Source organism: Taeniopygia guttata, chromosome Z (genome assembly GCF_048771995.1).
Source record: "Taeniopygia guttata chromosome Z, bTaeGut7.mat, whole genome shotgun sequence".
In the NCBI taxonomy this organism is placed as follows: domain Eukaryota; kingdom Metazoa; phylum Chordata; class Aves; order Passeriformes; family Estrildidae; genus Taeniopygia; species Taeniopygia guttata.
The window spans coordinates 4,143,745-4,162,771 of record NC_133063.1 but is presented as its reverse complement, the minus strand read 5'-3'; the positions used below and the strand labels follow the sequence as shown (position 1 = coordinate 4,162,771).

At 43.6% G+C, this 19,027-nt stretch overlaps 1 protein-coding gene across 6 annotated transcripts in view; it reads right to left on the bottom strand.

The window, feature by feature from the left end:
• Positions 1–1,466: 1,466 nt before the first annotated feature.
• The window catches only part of DYM (dymeclin), a 208,122-nt gene continuing 190,561 nt past the window's right edge, over positions 1,467–19,027 (bottom strand). For 4 of the 6 annotated variants that reach the window (XM_030258723.4, XM_032744488.3, XM_041711453.2 and 1 more), the window contains one exon: positions 3,661–3,959. In XM_030258723.4, the coding sequence (XP_030114583.1) occupies positions 3,810–3,959 (150 nt within the window). In that variant the 3' untranslated portion in view covers positions 3,661–3,809. Of the gene's footprint in view, positions 3,960–19,027 lie in introns of all 6 variants that reach the window. The other 2 variants (XM_030258725.4, XM_002194292.7) reach the window with 1 other exon arrangement.

Below are 19,027 nucleotides of genomic sequence, written 5' to 3'. Positions count from 1 at the left end.
CAGTGGTCAGGTGATTCTAGGAAGTGAAATATATTAGAAAACTCCTACTCTTCCAGCACAGAAGGTGGAGATTTTGCAGACCAAGCCCAGTCAATTACAAAAGAGCCTGGGGCTGACTAAATATGTGATTTGACCTTTACTTGGCTGAATTAGACAACATATGCAATGATAAAACCAGTAGAAAAGGTTGTACAAAATCTTTAGTTTCCAAAGAAGGCAGGGGAGTTGTTTTCTTCTTCCTTTCCTGTTTAACTGGTAGATCAACAATCTAGTGGCATGTACAAAACAGCTTGGGGTTTTTTTCCCCCGTACCTTGCCAATACTCTTTGGTTTTAGGCTATTAGGGTCAAGAAACGCCAGGAAATCTGTCAGGTTTTTGGACTGCTTTTGACAAAGTGAATGATGCCCAATGCATTTATCTCTTCCACCCCCCCCCACTCCCATCTCACTTTCACAGCAAGATCAGAGTTTCACTCCTCTGCCTGAGGGAGGATTTCTGCCTCACCAGGGACACGTGCACGAGGCTCACCCGCTTCACCAACAACTTCCACAGCAGCTGAGTTTCCTGCCTGTTTGGTCTTCTGGGAGGGATGGTCCTGAGAGCAGACCTGGCTTCTCCTGCCCAGCCCTGAAGGGATGGATTTCCTTCTCCAGAGCTGCTCAGGGAGCCCAGGCTGGAGGTGACACCAGTGATCAGCACTCAGAGCAAGAATATTATAATAGATTCTCAGATTGGGCTGGGTTAAAACCCATCTTGTTCTACCCTCTGCAATGGGCAGGGACAGTTTCCACTAACCCAGGCTGCTCCAAGCCCTGCCCAACCTGGCCTTGGACACTCCCAGGGATCCAGGGACAGCCACAGCTGCTCTGGGCACCCTGTGCCAGGGCCTGCCCACCCTCCCAGCCAGCAATTCCCAATTCCCAATATCCCATCTGTCCCTGCCCTCTGGCAGTGGGAGCCATTCCCTGTGTGCTGTCCTTCCCAAAGTCCCTCTCCAGCTGTCTCCTCCCTGCATGCAGGTACTTGAAAGCCACAGTTAGGGCACCCCAAATATGACTGTGGTCAGGAGAAGGTCCTGGTGCAACACCCACCCCACACCCCAAAACCAGAGACACCATCAGCTGAAATGGACAGAAGAGGGAATCTGAGGGTGCAGCAACACATCAGGTCTGGTCTTGTGTGGACAACTCTGTCCCTCCCTTGCTTCCCCCATGACTGTGCATTCCCAGTGCTCCTCCTGGCCATGGCCACTGTGACCATTAAAGCTGAGCTGGCCAGAGGTGACATTCCACATGACACTGCAGCATGACATGTTCCTTCTTTTACCTGAACACTGATTTACTTTATACAACAAATAAAATTACATTCTTCTTAGTTGTGCATCATGGAGGACATTATAAAACCTCCATCAGGTTGGGCGTGATGACCACGCAAATACCCGTGACATAAAACACACCACCAGGTATTTACTCTTTCATCTTTTTTATTTTTGTAATTACGCATAATAAATCTTTCACACAAAGTAATGAAAAGGATCCCTAAGATGAAGGAAAAAAAACAAAGTATTTGTGACTGTACCAGAGTGCAGATGTCAGGACACTGCCAGGCCCATGTCACGCTCCAGCTCTTGGGAGAGCCATTGGGGCCAGCACGGTTTTCTGCCTAAATCTTGGTCTGGCTCTGCTGTTTTGGCTTCAGATGGTAACTCCAGCTGTTCCAAACCAGCTGGGACCCAGGAGCAGGGTGTTTCATGAAGCACACAAGGAAATTACACCATCAGAACAAACCCTCTGCACCTTAGTGTCACCACACAGGAGGACAGCAAGAGAGAATTTTATGTGTGACACCGATGTTGGTTCAGCAGCTGTCAGACCTATTCCATCAGACTGCTGCTTTATGCACTCCTCTCCTGCAGAAGCCCTTTCACAGACACATCAGGTTTTCTGCAGTCTGACACCTGGCTGAGCAGTGTCTGCCCTGGCAGCGCCTCTCTGGTTCTGCTCACCCTGGAGTGTTTCAAACAGATGAACACTGAGCCAGCCCAGCAGCTTTAGGATCCACGGTTTAAAAGTGCATCTTCAGACTGACCTTTCCAAATCTGGGCACCCCTGTTGACTCACAAACACTCTTAGTCTTTTAATAAAGACAAAAATTACAAATCACTACAGTAACCAAGAATAGTTATCCCCTTTTGATGTCTGCTTAAGACCAAAACAAAACAGAATAAATCCAAAATATAGATCAACTTATGTGCAGCTCAGGCATTGTTCATTAATTTCTCCTATTTGCCTAAGAAAACACTGCATCTCCAGTCTTACCATCGTCTTGTCTCAAAAGCTTCTGCCATTTCAAAGTTCTAAATGCTCATGGGCTCTATGTATCCCTTTGCAGCTATATTTAAATAAATTTGGAAAGCATTTTTTTTTTCTTTTTTAATAAGCCAGCATTTCCATTTGTGTAGGACTCAAATGGACTTCTGTCTCTAAATAAGCAGATAAAAGGAAAGTACAATCTTAGCACATCCTTCAGAGGGATGAAACGGTGCAAGAAATTCTATTTAAAGCCATTCAAAGGACTTTCTGAAAGCAAACGCACCCAATTCCTCAGGTCAACAAACAGAACATGCTGGAGCAGGCAGTGAATACAGAGGGTTGCCACGCATCTTCAAGAACTAATTCACTGAAATTGAAGTTTTGGCATGCAATGCACTGCTGACAGTCCCCCACACAGCAGCACGTGGGACGAGGAGAGTGGGTGCACATGTGTGCAACAGGCATCCCCAAAATATGATCCCCACTTTGAAAAAAGGTTTCTTTCAAAATCACACCACTTCTTTTGCTTTTCCTACTGCTGAAACAGGTATATCAGGAAAGGGCACTTGAAAGCAACCAAAAAAGAGAGTATTATTCTACATTCAGATAAATTTATACTTCTGCCATAAAACTTTAAAAGCCAAGAGGAGGTTTTCAACACAGAGTTTTGTCAAGGATCCCCAAAACACACTGTCACCATTACACACAGATTTACAGGACATTGGTCTATTTTACAATCTTGCAATTATTTTCTTTGGACTTTTTTTTCACCTCTTTCCTTACACGTTCAATTTCCAGGAACAATTTTGCACAGGAGCACAGAAAAACAAGTCTGTAAGGGACTTGACTCCAAAAGCAGGTGTTTCTTGCCCTCTGGAGAGTATTTGTCAGTCAAACAACAACAACAACGAAAGACTTGCTATTGAAAATCCTCCCACAAACATCTAAATCAAGTGTTTTGAATCTGCCTGGGAGCTAACCTGATTAAGATGCTGTTTGCTTAGTTCCCTGGGATGACAGCATAGACAGCAATTTAAGGGCTGCAGCCTTGACAGTGCCACAGAAACGAAGGGCTGTGAGTGGAAACAAGGATTAGGTAACGACCACCCCACGGCAGCATCCAAGAGACCATAAAAAGCTTGACCCAAGGAAGCTGCCCGCTCAAAAGAGCCAAAAGTACAAACACTGCTTCCAAGTCAAAGCCTGCAATCCCATTTAGCCTGTTAAGTTAAAAGGACGATCAGGTTTGTGGTTGGTAGTAACATCATACCCCATGTGTAAGGCCTCATTTTCATCAGACAAGCTCTAGGTTACGGACTATAAACACAAGGTTGCCTACAAGCCATCAGTGCCCCACACCAGTCTGTCCCAGCATGAGCCTGGGCTGGACACTGGCTCTGGGGTCGTAGGGGGCAGTTGGAGGGGGTCAGGTTGGAAGGGGTGCAGAGGTTCAATTCCTGTAGGATGGAGTGGGGCTGGCCTGGCCGGGGTGTCCCTCAGCCCGAGTCCATGGTGAAGAGCTGGATGTCACGGGGGTTCCAGTACAGGGCCACAGCAGAGTTGTACACCAGGGACCACACGTAGGGGATGAAGAACTCCTCAGGCTGCTCCTCCTCCACGTACTTAAACTTCAGCTCGGGGAACTTCTGCAACAAGAAGCCAGAGTTCAGTGAGGGAAGGTTTGCGTGTCTGCTTACAAACACACGGCCCACGTAAACACTGAAGAAAGAGGTTTGATGAAAAAAATAATGGAAAGAACTAAACCATTAGAACCCAAGGAAAATATTTATAGGATAAAGAGATCATTTATAATTTCTTCTTTGAATCAAATGCTACATTAGCATATTGTAACCGAGCCTTTTACTGTTGGTCAATCCATCTGCCTGTTAACAGACTGAACACGTGAATCCTTTACAAAGCACAGAGGTCTTAAGGAAAACTCATTTTTAGCAGCCCTTCAAAGGCCTTCTTGCTTGTGCACGTAAAAAAGTCTTTATTGCATTTTCCCTTAAAAAAAATTTGCAATTAATTGTACTTGTCTCCTTAGCAGGAGAATCCCCTTGAAAAGGCTGAAAGCATAAACACAGTTTATGGTCTCATAGGATCACAGAATAACCCAAGTTGGAAGGGACCCCAAAGGACCACCCAGCCCAGCTCCTGCCCCACACAGACCCCCAACAATCCCACCCTGTGCATCCCTGGCAGTGCTGTCCAAAGGCTCCTGGAGCTCTGGCAGCCTCGGGGCCGTGCCCATTCCCTGGGGAGCCTGGGCAGTGCCAGCCCCTCTGGGGAACAGCCTTTCCCTGATATTCCACCCAAACCTCCCTGGCACAGCTCCAGCTGTTCCCTGGGTCCTGTCCCCAGTCACCAGAGAGAAGAGACAGACATGCTGCAACCTAAAGTTCCCATTTTTTCCCTCCCAAAGCAGTGCACACTGCAAACCCACCAGGTTCACTGTTGTTAAGTGCATATTTTGGAAAGAGCTTAGTCTACTTTTGTATTGTGCTCTTCACTTTATCCACTTCTAAATGTTGCCTGTGTCTGAGCTTGGCAGAGTCTCAGGCAAAAGCCGCATTACAATGATCACTGGGGTAAGATAAAACATGACCCATTTTATTATTTATAAGGCTGTGGCTAAGACTAAGAATAAACTCCACCGTGTGACATGATCAGAACAAGCACAGCAATGGCTAAGGAGCCTCTTTGCCCATTAATAATGAAGGGATTCCCTATCCTATTTCTTGAGCTCAGTGTCCTGTTTCCTTAAGGGTACAAGAATTCTGGCTGGATCAGTGTCCTTTGAGGGGGCATTTCTTGGACACTTGGTTTTCAGGGTTAGGTATTTAATTTCTATGCTCCCATGTTATTTATACTCTTGGAGTCAGAAAACATGTACACTTGTAGAAAAGTTGTAGAAAACATGTGGATGTGGCACCTGGGGACATGGGTTAGTGGTGGCCTTGGCAGTGCTGGGGGAACAGCTGGATTCGAAGATCTTGGAGGCCTTTTCCAACCTAAAGGATTCTGCACTATCTCTGTTCAAGGAACTGAGGCAGCTAAAAGGTAAGGTTGTTAAAGGCTCTTCTGCATCTAACTCCTGTTGAGTTCAAAGCCCAGAATCTCAAAGGTACATCAGCAAGTTTAATTTCCTGTGTCAGATACGCAGTTTGTGGTAGAGAACTCTCCCACAACCGTCCTGTGCATCTAAACCACCTTCTAGCACCTCTCTGCAACCTCTCTTCTCCAAGTCTGTTTTGACCAGCCTGTTTAATCATCTGCATCACTTTGGTTTTTTTCACTCTTACAGGCACACTCACCCCCACCTCTCACTTCCAATCTCACAGCCTCCTGCCATGCCAACTCTCTTTCATTGCATCCTTATCCTCTCTCTTTAGCATACTTTTCTCTTTTGTACTCGCCCAACCTTTCTTTTCTCACTGGCCTTGTGAGATCCTCCTTTTCATTAACATTCTCTATCCCTTCCCAACTCAGCTCCAAGTTCTCAAGTTGACCCTGTCTTCCCCCTCTGCTACTCCCCTAACCAAGCCCTCATGTATATTTTCATTAGTATTTATTTTTTTTAAAAAGCCCTGACATTCTACTCTGCTTATCCTCAGTGTAATCTTCCCCACTTCCTTCCAAAACTTCCTGGCTTGTGGTCAGTGTAGACAGGAGCATGTTCTGTTCAGCACTGCATCAGCAGAATGAATGGTTCGACCTCAGGATTACACCATGGCAACACTTCCAGCCAGAGGAGTCTTACACAGCTGCCACTCTTCACCCAAGAGGAGGCATGCTTCACACCAGGGATGCAGCCCATGGTAGCCCTTCTGGGAGGGAAGGAGGGGAAAGTGATTAAAGATTTTAATTTGAATTGAATTAAACACTACTTGCTTTTTCACCTTCAGGTCACAGATGCAGCTACTGGCTTTGCAAACATTCTTGGCAGTAGCCTGGGACTGTTCTTGGGCTCTTGGGCAACTTAAAAACCATGTTCAGCCTTAGAACAACAGGCAAAATTACATCAGAAATTCCTACAGCTGTATCTGAGGTGCTTAGGTCTTGCTATCCCATTATCTCACAGCTAGAAGGGCAACATAAAATGGCTCAGGTAGCATTCATATTTTCAGGCAATAAGCCATGCATTGATTTTATTATTCAGCCTCTCTTCAGGCTGATCAATATTGCCATTTATTGCAATCGTACCGTAGCAATTTAATAATCAATTTCAGATTAAAGGCTGTAACTCACTGCAGTCAGCCTGGACTCTCTGACACTCAACATATCCTTTGAACAGCCTGGGGGGGTGTCTTGGAAATGCAGACAAGGAGAATGAGATTTTTAAGGAGAGCAGTAATACACACCGCCACTACATATACACAGTTTTGATTGAGTCTGTATAAAAAGAATGTAGATAACATTAGGAGCGATGGATTTTTGATGGTCCACCTGAAAGCAGGCTCAGGACAGCTCAATGCATTGCTGATGAGACATGAAAACTCCATGTTTAGAACTCCAGGCCAGCAATTCAAACCCACATTCTTTAGATGACTGCAGTGACCCACAGCTGTGTGCTGGCCATGTTTTCTTATTAATTTAAAATGAGAAAGGCCCAGCATGGAGAGAACTGCACCAGTATCTTTGGGGTGTGGATGCAGCACTTGGGAATATGGTTTAGTAGTGAGCACAGTCCTGCTGAGTTAATGTTTGAACTCAATGATCTTAGAGGGCTTTTCCAACCTCAATGATTCTATGATGTAACTTCCAAGATTAACCATGGCAGCCATCCACTGCTGAGATAAAAAACTACCTACACTGTTTCACTAACAGGGTGTTCACTGAAAACAGAATTTGTCAACAAACAAAATAATCAAAAGTTTATTCGTTATGAGAATGACTTTATAACTATTTGTAACAGTAGGATGTAAGCACCAGGTAAAAGGCTTGATCAATGTGAAAAAGCTTTAAGATTTTCAAAAAGCTTTTCAAGATTTTCAGGTGACAGTCCGAGGAATGTCTGAATTCATATTTGTGTGATTTGTCTCCTGTATGTCCTGCTTCAAGTGAGAGATCAGGAGCTGCAGACACACAGGAGTGGACACTGTAAAGCAAACAGGCCACATGGGTCTCAGGGCACTCCCAGAAATAACCCAGCTAGCACTGGTGAGGACTTTATAATGGTTAACAAAATTGCCAAAGTGGCATGTCAAACCTGCAGTGCACAAATCTATTTTCTTCTGCCTCGCTGCTGTTGTGTCCAACTTACTTCTGGAAAAACACTGGAACCCTAGCTGGTGACACTCCAATGAACCAGATTTTTAGCACCACTTAAAAAGAGAGACTGTGCTAAGACATCTTAAATGGCAATCTTAATGACACAGGAAAAGCCTTGGAATTTCATCCCTTTTTTCCTTCACTGCCCTGTTTATTTGGATGGATGGTGTGGAAGGGTGGAGCCCCTCTGCTCTGGAGCCAGCCTGGCAGAGCTGGGGCTGTTCCCCTGCACAAGAGAAGCTCCAGGGAGAGCTCAGAGCCCCTGCCAGGGCCTCAAGGGGCTCCAGGAGAGCTGCAGAGGGACTGGGGACAAGGCAGGCAGGGACAGCACACAGGGAATGGCTCCCACTGCCAGAGGGCAGGGACAGATGGGATATTGGGAATTGGGAATTGCTGGCTGGGAGGGTGGGCAGGCCCTGGCACAGGGTGCCCAGAGCAGCTGTGGCTGCTCCTGGATCCCTGGAAATGTCCAAGGACAGGCTGGATGGGGCTTGGAGCAGCCTGGGATGATGGAAGTTGTCCCTGCCCATGGCAGGGCATGGAATGAGATGAGCTTCAAGGTCTCTCCCAATCCAAACCCTGTTTTGATGCAATATACAACAAAGTTCACTATTTAAATTACTGAACTCCTTGTCTTGACATAAACAGGTCCATTGGAGCCATTATTTGCGTTTCTTTCTACCCCATACAGGGACCAACAGCCCCAGATATTTTAAAATAAACCAGCCTGAGAAAGTCCTTGAAAACTGGGAGAGACAGACGTAACATTACGGTTTGAACGGCACAATTTAAATACAGACATCACTTATCAGCTCCGGTGAATCACCCCACCACATCACCCTATCTTGTTTTCTTGTGCCAGACAAAGCAGAAGTCAGATTTTGTGGTTGGGACCAGGGTACAAACGAGACAGACCGAGAACTTTGCAGACTGTCTGCATTGTCAATCACATGATTCGATGAAAAACCACGGGAAGTCCTATGAACAGACACAGAACTGAAGTGCTGTAACTCATCCACCACAGAGGTTCAACAGCATTGGGGAGTTTCACTGGTTTGGTTTTTTTTTTGGTTTGTTTTTTTTTTTTTTTTTTGTTTGTTCAGTTTGGTTTGGTTTTTTTTCAGTTAATGTTGAGGAAGGGAACATCACGGCCAGTGCACCTGGCCCTGCTCCAGGCAGCTCAGTGGCATCTGAGCTATAAGGCTTGAGCCATACATTAAATAAAACATCCCCTTCCCTCCAAATGAACCCTCAGAGCTGCTCTCAGGCTACAGTATTATGTCAGTGATGATCTCCACTCAGATAATTGAAGCAAGGGCAGATGGAGCTGCTTTAAGAGCAATGTCTTTGCTTCTTCCCTGATCTAGCAGCGTTCATCAAAGATATGGGGCAGTCACTGTGGAAAATAAAGAAATTAAAGAGCTGGATTAATAAAAAACTGGAGAACCCTCTTTTCCTGGAGTTCTGGTTGGAAACTCTGGTTTCTGAAACAGCAATCAAGCACGAATCAGTGTTTTCAAAAGCAGGTGACTCTCTGAGCAGAGAAGTGCTGTTTTCAAAGGAGTCTGAACACATCTGAGAGTCAAATTCATGTGAACTTTACATCAATCCAAAGCTTCAAAGTCTTTCTGAAAATGGGATTTCTCTGTGTTTGAAAGGCTTACCATGAATCCTGCTTGGTAACCTAATGACTTGATGGCAAATTATGTGTTTCATATTGTTTCTGCTAAATATAGCAGTATTGCCTGCAGAGCATCTGTAGGATTGGACCTCATTAGCAAAATACATCAAATGGCAGGGAAAAAAAGAGGGCTCAGGTTCAGCACTGTACCAAGCCTCTGTTATTGGGTCTATAATGAATATTTACCCCAGCAAGGATTGCCCCTAAAACCTGCCTTGCACCAAACATACCAATCTGGGAGGATTTTGGGCAGAGGAATGACACCTGTACTTGACTGCCCAAAGTCCTCAACGCCACTTGGAACTCTGGTCCCCAAAATACCAATCTAAGTCAAATTAATGGCTAAGGATCTTGAAAATGACTCAACAATCATGCCTGGCACTCTGTAAATGGTATGGATACACAGGTACATATGGAAACATTGATATATTTGGGTTTTATATAAATAGAAGGACTTGAGTTCTTTAGCAGACTACAATTTGTGGAAGAAAATGTCTCAGTGCTTGCTCCAAGATACTGACAGATTGAATTTTTGCAATTATTTAGTTCTGGTGGGGTGTTAAGGCTGTTTAATCTTTCTCAGGTCCTGTTTGTTGTCTGCGGTGCTTCTCTTTGACTTCAGACAGAAAGTGTGTGGCTCTGGTGCAGTATTTCTGTGGGCTACACCACACCTGCCTGATACCATCTTTTTCTCCTCCTTGGGTTCACAGCATAGAGGATGATGGTGGGGAGATGAAGGAAGCAAACAGGAAATGTGCTAGACTAAGTGTGAGCCACACATCTTGTTCAGAGATCTGCCTAAGGAATAGGTGCAAACGGAAAGGCGGTGAAGAAAACGGGGGCTCAGAGCATGGCAGGGAGGTGGAAAAAGAAACAGCAAACTCAGGGTAATAAGAGGTTCAAAACCCTCTGTGCACAAGCTAAAAATAATAAGTATATTACATATTATTAATTAAATACATATTAAAACCAGTATTATTTATTATAATAGAATTATGAAAGTTTACAGAACTACACAAACTGTAGTAGACAACCACATTTTTCCCAGGGAGCAAAATTCCATAAGACAGGTAACCCACATTCTAATGGGTCACAATCTTCCAGTTCCAGGAGGGTAGGGGAATTAATCTACAGAGATAACTGTTTCAGCAAGTTTCATTGATATGTGATTTCTGTTTTCAGATCACTTTGTGTAAAGGTTTGTACAACTACAGCTGCAGGAAAACAAATGCTCAGCAGTGAATTTTCAGTGTCAAATGTGAACTACTGCCAGAGGAGCAGACGTGCCTCTGGTCAGAGTTCAGCAATTACCCATTTTTTTATAGAGTACTGAGAAGTCAGGTCATTTTGGGAAAAATCAATCAAACAGTTCTGCCTAGATAATTATTGGTGAAAACACAATGATTTAATGAGTTAAATATTTGTGGCAAACCTGCCAGGGCACAAAGCTTTGCAAGGGTACCATAAGAAGGCTGCTTTTCTGTCTGGAATAGAATGGCAAATAATCAGAGCTTTAAAGTCCTAGAAATTCAGAGATACAAACATACATACACTTGTTTCTTTTCCTTCCAGGAAAGGAATATTGCTGATAAATGTCAATACCCCAGATTGTGCCATTTTTGTCTTCATACCAGGCTGTTATCAGTGTGGATTCCAAAAGCAATATATTAATGCATATATCTGAGCTTAGGACAAGGTCAGGTACCCATTTCAGGATCTGTTGGGTTCCACATCAGAAACACCTGGACTCTGGGCTACTTCTAGACAGCACAAGAAAATAAACTGGACCCCTGGTCAGCAGCTATAAAGACAGGCTGGGAGAGCTGGGGCTGTTCCCCTGCACAAGAGAAGCTCCAGGGAGAGCTCAGAGCCCCTGCCAGGGCCTCAAGGGGCTCCAGGAGAGCTGCAGAGGGACTGGGGACAAGGCAGGCAGGGACAGCACACAGGGAATGGCTCCCACTGCCAGTGGGCAGGGACAGATGGGATATTGGGAATTAGGAATTGCTGGCTGGGAGGGTGGGCAGGCCCTGGCACAGGGTGCCCAGAGCAGCTGTGGCTGCCCCTGGATCCCTGGAAGTGTCCCAGGCCAGGCTGGACAGGGTTTGGAGCACCCTGGGACAGTGGAAGGTGTCCCTGCACATAGCAGGGATTGAAATGCAATGAGCTTTAAGCTTCCTTCCAACCCAATCTACTCTAGGATTCTGTGAAAATCTCTCAATCCCTTAGTTTGAGAAAAAAGGATATCCCTGCTCAGCTTCAGAGATCCTGTGTCTTCCTGGATAAATTTTGGAATGGGAGAAAAGATAACCAAGATGAACGACTGAACCAAACTTGTGTATCACACATTGTTAAGTATCATTAATCTCTACATACATTTTACGCATTATACATTTATAGTCACAGTTCAAGGATTCACAGCTCTAATTAGAATTTGCTTTCCCTGTCAGGATTGTTCTCAATGCCATGTTGTCTAGATGGACACAGGTCTTTCCAGAACATTTCCAAGAGGACTGCTCAACAACAGCCAGGAGCCAGACTTGTTGTCAGACCATGGAGACAGAAAACAACAGGAACACTACGAGGACATTTGCAACACTGCAGAAAAATACAATACATGTTGGCCTTACCAAATAAAAAGAAAAGAAAGTGACTGATGTATGTAATTACACTTGAAGCATGAGTATGACGGCAGTATGTGTAAATGAGGTACCATCAACAAAAAATAGAACTTTCATTCACTTCAGGGCTTAACCTGAAAGAACAGTAATTCTCAGAAGATACAGTGGCCTTTTAGAAGAAAGAACATTGGTCTGAGCAAAAAATGAACAACCTCAAAATGACAACAATTCAAACAAAGGATGTTTTTCACATTGAAAAAAAACCTTATCAAGAAGAGGGTTAAACACATGAAATGAACAAAGCTACCGATTCAACCGACAGAAACAGTTCTGGTCCTGACCTTGCTCAAGCACTTGTTATGTACATACACCAATCACTCAGATAAATAAGTAAAATCCTTTGTGTGCTTTTGAATTTAGGGAATTAAAATTTGAAAAAACGAATAATCCCCGAACCCATTTCTCAGTAGCATTAAAGGGCACCAAAGCACAAATGGGGATGAGTCTATCAACTCACAAAACTTTTATGGATATGAAGCGGACATATAAGCCTTTCCTACCATGGGATTTGCAGAAAATGCACATTTCATAAGAGCAGTCCCTATTTTTACCACTGATAAGGAAGATGCAAATCAGTTTAAGCCCTGGCTTCCTGTGGTTCAGCTTGCAAGCCATTCTTCTCTAGATAAATGTGCAAGGCTTTACACAACCATGAAAAACAGTAGGTTTTCAGCAAACATTTTTGTTAAAACTGAAGTGCGTTTAAATCACTCATTCACTGACATCTTACAGACCTGTGAACAAAAGGTTACAAGATTAGAACTAGATTTTAGATGCCTCAGCTCACAGTTCAGACCATAATGCTTTAGCAGTGCCCTCAAAGAAGGGTTTAGAAATACATAAATTTCCAAAATCTCAGAATGAAACCCTGCATCTTATGTAGACTTTCTAAACCCCAAAATACCACTCACTTGCCAAACAAAGCTGATTCAAGGCTGTATTTTTTTCTTTCCAGAATTTTACGAGTGAGATTTGAGCAACCTGGAAGGTGTCCCTGCCCATGGCAGGGGGTTTGAACAAGTTTTAAGGTTTCTTCCAGTTGAAAACATTCAGTGTTTCTATGAATTCTGCCACTTTTCAATTGCGCAAAAGGTAAAGTTTAAGAAATTGGCAGCAATAAATGAGTTGGGAACATCTCATGAGGAACAACTCTTTGAAGGTCTTAAATTGGGCAAAAGCTCAAGTTGTCCTAAGTCCATACATGCACACGCACTGTTTGGATCACTCTGCAGAAGACAGAAAATGTATTTATAAAATCTAGGAAGTAAGAGAAGGCAGGGGAAGATCAGTTCTGCAGTCAACCAGATCTGGAGCAGATAACAATCCCTGGAGGGATTTAAAAGCTGTGTGGATATGGCTCTTGGGGACATGGATCAGTGGTAGCTTTGGCAGTGCTGGGAGAATAGTTGGACCTGATGGTCTTAGAGGACTTTTCCAGCCCAAATGATTTTGTGATTCTATGACCTGTGAGATCCTGAGATGTTTGCTGCCTCCAGAAAAAAGCTCATGGTGCTCTCAGTGCACCAGTATCACCCGGTTAGTGGGAAACCCTTATTTAAAACAAATAAATAAACAACCATGTTTTAAGGTTCAGGACTTGCCAAACACCAAAATAATTTTTCCCAGGCAATTTGATTATTTGCAACAATGTGGAAGAACTCAAAGGAAGGTGAAGTAGGGTTGGGAAAAGCAAAGTCTGCTCTTGAAGATATTGTAAGTGAAGGCAGCAGAGAAGAATTAAGTTGTGTATCTGGACAAAGTCTGCTTCAATTTCTGGATAAAAATGACAGCTCTATATTCGGATCTATATTCAGATCTATATTTATCAGCGTTTTTTAAACACAAAGCCAATACTATAAATGCCCAACAATATTCCACTTCTCATGTTAGAGACAACCATCTGCTAATTATTTTCTGAAAAGCAAGACATATGTTTACATATGTTTAGTCTAACTGGTATAATTTATTAAACTACTTCTAACAATAAGGAAAAACTCACTGGAAAGGGTTTAAAAGGGCCTATGAAGTGCATGAACGATGGAAGCTTTGCAGAAAATAACCCTGCAGATAATGAATGTATACTAATATGTGTAGCTATACATTAAAAGACATGGAGAATTTGCTCTAGACAAATCTTACAGCCAATTATATATTTTACATTTCAAGCAGTGAGTGCTACTGTTTAAGCCAGAGCAGTTGTTTTGACTTTGATAGCAGACTAGTCCAAAATACAAGGAATGTTGTTTATCATGGAAATGCTTTGTGCTCCAGATAACATCACGGATGGCTGCCCCACCTAGGCTACAGCACCATCCCACTGTCCTGAAACAAACCCCAGATAAACCTCTCCCTGCTGTCCGACTTCGACTCCCACCAGAGATCCAGATGTTGTGCAAAATCAGCAGCACAAAACGAGCAGAAGGTGTTGGATATACATGTGATAGTGAAGGAAAACTACTGGACCTTAAGGACATGACCCACACTTTCATGTTTTGATAAGGCACAGGAGCCTTGATCACTCTGGCACTTTGCCTTGATGCCAGAGGGATGCACCTTGGGAACCCTCTATGGACAATGTACATATCCTGACCCAGTAACCAGTAATATATAAATATTACCCTTTTCTCGCTCCTTTTTTTTTTTTTTTTCCGTAGGACTGTCATGCCCAGGGTTAGATTTTTCTTCTTCCACCCGGAGAAGGAGCTGGAGATTTTATCATCTGACTCAGACCCACATGGTGCTTGCTGATGGAGACTGTGACCCATCTATGGAATTTCCAGCACTCACCTCTCAGCTCTTCAGCATCTGAGTTGAGAAGGGACTGAAGCACAATAATAAACCCCACTAATTTCACAGTTTTAGGATTTTTCCTCTTGCAAGCTATTATATGACCTTTTTCTCCTCTAATACAATCTTGGATAATCCAGCTGAACCACAAAGGACTGAGAGGTCAAAATGCTGCTTTCATTTGCCTGTTTCTTTCACCCCAAATCTAGAGTTACTACCATGTCACAGTTGTTTTGTGTTCTCATTTATTTGTGTAGCACATATTCCCCCAACACAAAAGGTGGCAGGAGAAGAGCACAGTGATTCAGTTTGCATACTTTTCCAGTGATGAGGTCCCAGACATGCTTTCACTACATATTGGTTCAACACTGCCTCCAAAACATCCCGCCAAGCCAAAAAGAACATTCCTTCGGACAACTGGGACCACGCTCCTCTCCGTTATCACTGTACAAGGGTTGATGCACTGCCTAGGCCTTGGCTTCGTGCATCAACCAGAGAGACAAGGCCCATTCTCCCAGATGAGCTAAACACCTTTCATTTGCGTCCTGGGGGCTGTGACATTTACAGCATGTTTCCTGGTGTGGAGGGCTTCTGGAAGGTTGTTAGACAAGGTTTGAGTTTTCCTTCTCAGCAGCCACAGAACTGAGGCCCGCGCCGACATCCTGCTCTGGTCTCTCCCACCCAGCGCGGCGGTGGGGCCACATGCCAAGCCCAAACATCCTCCCCCACCCCCAGCGCCCACGGAGGAAGACCTCCTTTTGATTTTGTACTTTTTAATCTGAGAGAGCCAGGCCTGTAAATATTACAAAAAATTATAACAATGACTTAAGAACAGAGACAGACTCGCTGTCACCAACTGTTAACTCTCAGATCAGGGCAGCCTAGGAAGTGGACCCTTATCTGCCTGAAGCTCAGGACGTGCTGACTAACACCCTATTGAGCCAGCAGACCTTTGGCTCCCTAATCTCCCCAAACTGGAAAATGTACACCCCAGTGGATATACTCCCTTCTTAGTATTTCAAGTCTCTGCAAAAAGACAGCCTGGGCTGCGAGATGAGCAGTGCTGCCCCGCTGCATGCAGGAAATCCCATTTATTTGTCTTGAGGAGTGAAATGTCAAGTGACAGTAAAACCTTTCCAGCCATAGCACACAGTACCAGACTGCAGCCTTATCTCTGCCAGGACTGCCAGCCAAGGAGCTGGTGCCAAATTTGTATGTTTGCACAGTAATTTTGTGAATGTGGACTTCACAGCTTTATAAAAAAAAAATTGCTCTAATGCCAAGAGTCCTGTGAAGACAAACCAAAATCAGGGGAGCTGTGTTAATCTGACCTCAACAAACAACCAGGATGCCTTTTCTGAAATGGATTTTTAGGTTGCTCATTCTATGCTATATTTTATACTATATTCCATTATAATAATAAAGGTTGTGATAGCAATTTCAAATTAGGTATGGAAAACATGCCTTTATAAATGATACAGGCAAACAGTGTGTATAAAGGAGAAAGGCTAAGTATGAGCAGGACAAGGATTCCTTCAAGGTGTTAAGACCTCTACAAATCTTCAACCAGGCCAACTGGGCAAACTCTTTGACTGTGTGAGTACCGGAGCTGGCTGCAAAAGAGATCTGTATGTTTGATATCATCCTGCAGCCACCAGTTTAAAAAGTAGCACTCTCCTATAGTGAAACTGCATTTTTTCCCTAATGCAAACAATCACCAAAATCTGAAAAAGGGGCCTAAGTGAGTTGCTGTTTCAATCATGAATGAAAATTACTTGTGTTTTCTGTTTCACTGTGCTTTAGACACAGCATTTCCATTTTTGTTTGCCTTCATTGACACTTCACTTGTATTTAGACTTATTCTGGTAAAGACTGTCTTCAGGACATGAATCAAACATTTCTACAGAACTCCCCACCCCAGGCTGGGGAATTCTTTCATAAATGCTATTATGCTCCTTTGTTATTGAACCTATCTGCCCCTTCTTCCCTGTGCATTCAGGCCAGGTTTTTTTACCCTGGAGACAACAATCAAGCTTTGCTGGTCTTAGCTCAGGAGGATGGAGCTTGGCAAGTCCTGGTGAGGCAGATAAGCACCAGGAATTCAAATAAAGTTTTGCTGCCTGACTGTGCTCAGAACTACAGGCATCACTTGGATCTCGTGTGTCTTACACCAAGGACAACATGTAAGCTGAAGGTCTGTGCTGTCCTCCCACTCTACTCCACAAATATAAAATTTCCTTCTATGTTTTGGAGCTGCCAGTCTCCTGTAGACTTGAGAGACCTTCCCTACCCAGAATTATCCAGCCTCTGGTTTCCCATCTATAAAAAAAATCTTTGCTGTGGTTTTTGATAGCTCACATGCTGCAGTGAAGGAAGGCAAATCTTCCTCGTGGAGCTTTGGATGCTGCTGCTGCAGAATCATCAAGATGGGAAATTCTCATCCCACTACTACATGCCTGTCCTCAAGGCCCAGGTCATAACCCACAAGTTGGTTGCTCTCCCCACTGTTTAAACATCAGAGCAATGGCTTTCAATTGGCAGAGGGCAGAGTTAGATGGCATATTAGGAAGAAATTTTTCGTTGTGAGGGTGGTGAGGCCCTGGTACAGGTTGCCCAGAGCAGCTGTGGCTGCCCCATCCCTGGAGAAGTTTAAAAGCTGTGTGGATGTGGCATTTGTGGGGGACAGGGTCAGTGATGCCTTGGCAGTGCTGGGGAATGGTTGGACTCAATGGCCTAAGAGAGCTTTTCCAACTTATAGGGCAAGGAGAAAACCTGGGTAGAAGGGAGCACAGTAGAGTCTGTTAAGGCACAAGAGTCAACATGAGGACCCAGTCAAAAAAAATCATCCTTGAGCTTTTGTGAGCTCAACAGATTGTGGGTTTAGAATTAAATCTTATCATAAACCCAGCCTAAAACCACATGGACTTAAGATTCAATATTATCATCTGATACTTCAGAACATCTACAGCTACAAAAAAGGCAGGGTGGTCTAGACCAGCTGCCCTCCTAACACCAGAGACCTCAGCAGTGATGATGACAGATAAAACCCTTGCTTGGCCAGGAAAAAGCCATTTCCATCTCTAATCATCCTCGGCAGGAACAAACAGCCTGTAAATCAACTGGAGAGAAGCTTTGCAACTTGTACCAAAGGTTGTGACAAAATTAAACTCTGTATGGGAATGCAGCGGACGTAGACATCAGCTGACAAAGTACATTTCTTCCTCATTCTCACTTCTTGGTGCAGTTGCTGTAAATATTCAAGACATTCCTCTGATTTATGCATTTAATTAGAAGATATCTGTAACATTCCTGCTGTTTACATTTAACCCAACACTGCAATGAAAGCTGTAATTTTGTCTGGGATTTATATTCTGTATTCAAACTTATTTTGATTCCTTGATTTAAACATACACACAGAAGTGAAAATGTGTCAAAATCATGAAAATGGAAGAGATTATACTCCATTATCTAGTTCATCTGTCATCCAGGGCAGAAATTTTCTGAGGACTGTTTTTCTCAATCTGCCACATATTATGGAAACCTAATTCAGAAAACACAGCTAAACCTTAAAAGGAGAAGAGCAATTGGATCAGTATAATTAGAAACTACATTATTTTTTCCTCCCTTTATCTTGTATTTAGTTGTCATAACTCATTAAATTTTGCACCTTTTGGGATAAAGTTGTTGGCCTATGACACATTATTTTACACTTTATTTAAAAAGTGGTTAATACTTCTTTTTCTTGATGGAGTGGGCATAATGTGGGACTTTATTAATCAAACAAATGAATACACTAATTTTAAATGCAACTTTTTATAATTTTCAGCTACTCTGCCTACACTGAAGGTTTGCAGTAGAGAAGGAACACACGGGCTGGAAATAGCTTTCAAGTGAGCAGGGGAAGAAAGGGGTCAGGGCACTTCAGTGTAATTTTACTTTATTTTGACCAAAGTTGCAAGATATTTGGAAACAACACGTCATGCGAATGCAGTGCCTTTGGCACTGTACTTTTCATTGGACTCACAACATATGCAATGGAGTGAGGGGAGGCTGCATAACACATGTGAAGCAGATTTAGTCACAGCAAAAAACGCAATAAAAGTATAGGGAGGCTTTCTAGGGAGGGAAAACTTGGGGAATGTTATTTAGCTTGAGCGATTGTACAGCTCTGAAGTGAGCAGGGGCTGGGCTCTGGCTGGGAGCCCTCCTGTAAGATGTGTTGGACAGGGAATTTTGGGCTGCTCATGAGTGTGGGGCTTCTGCCAATCTCCTGCAAAGCCAAAGCTCTGCAGCT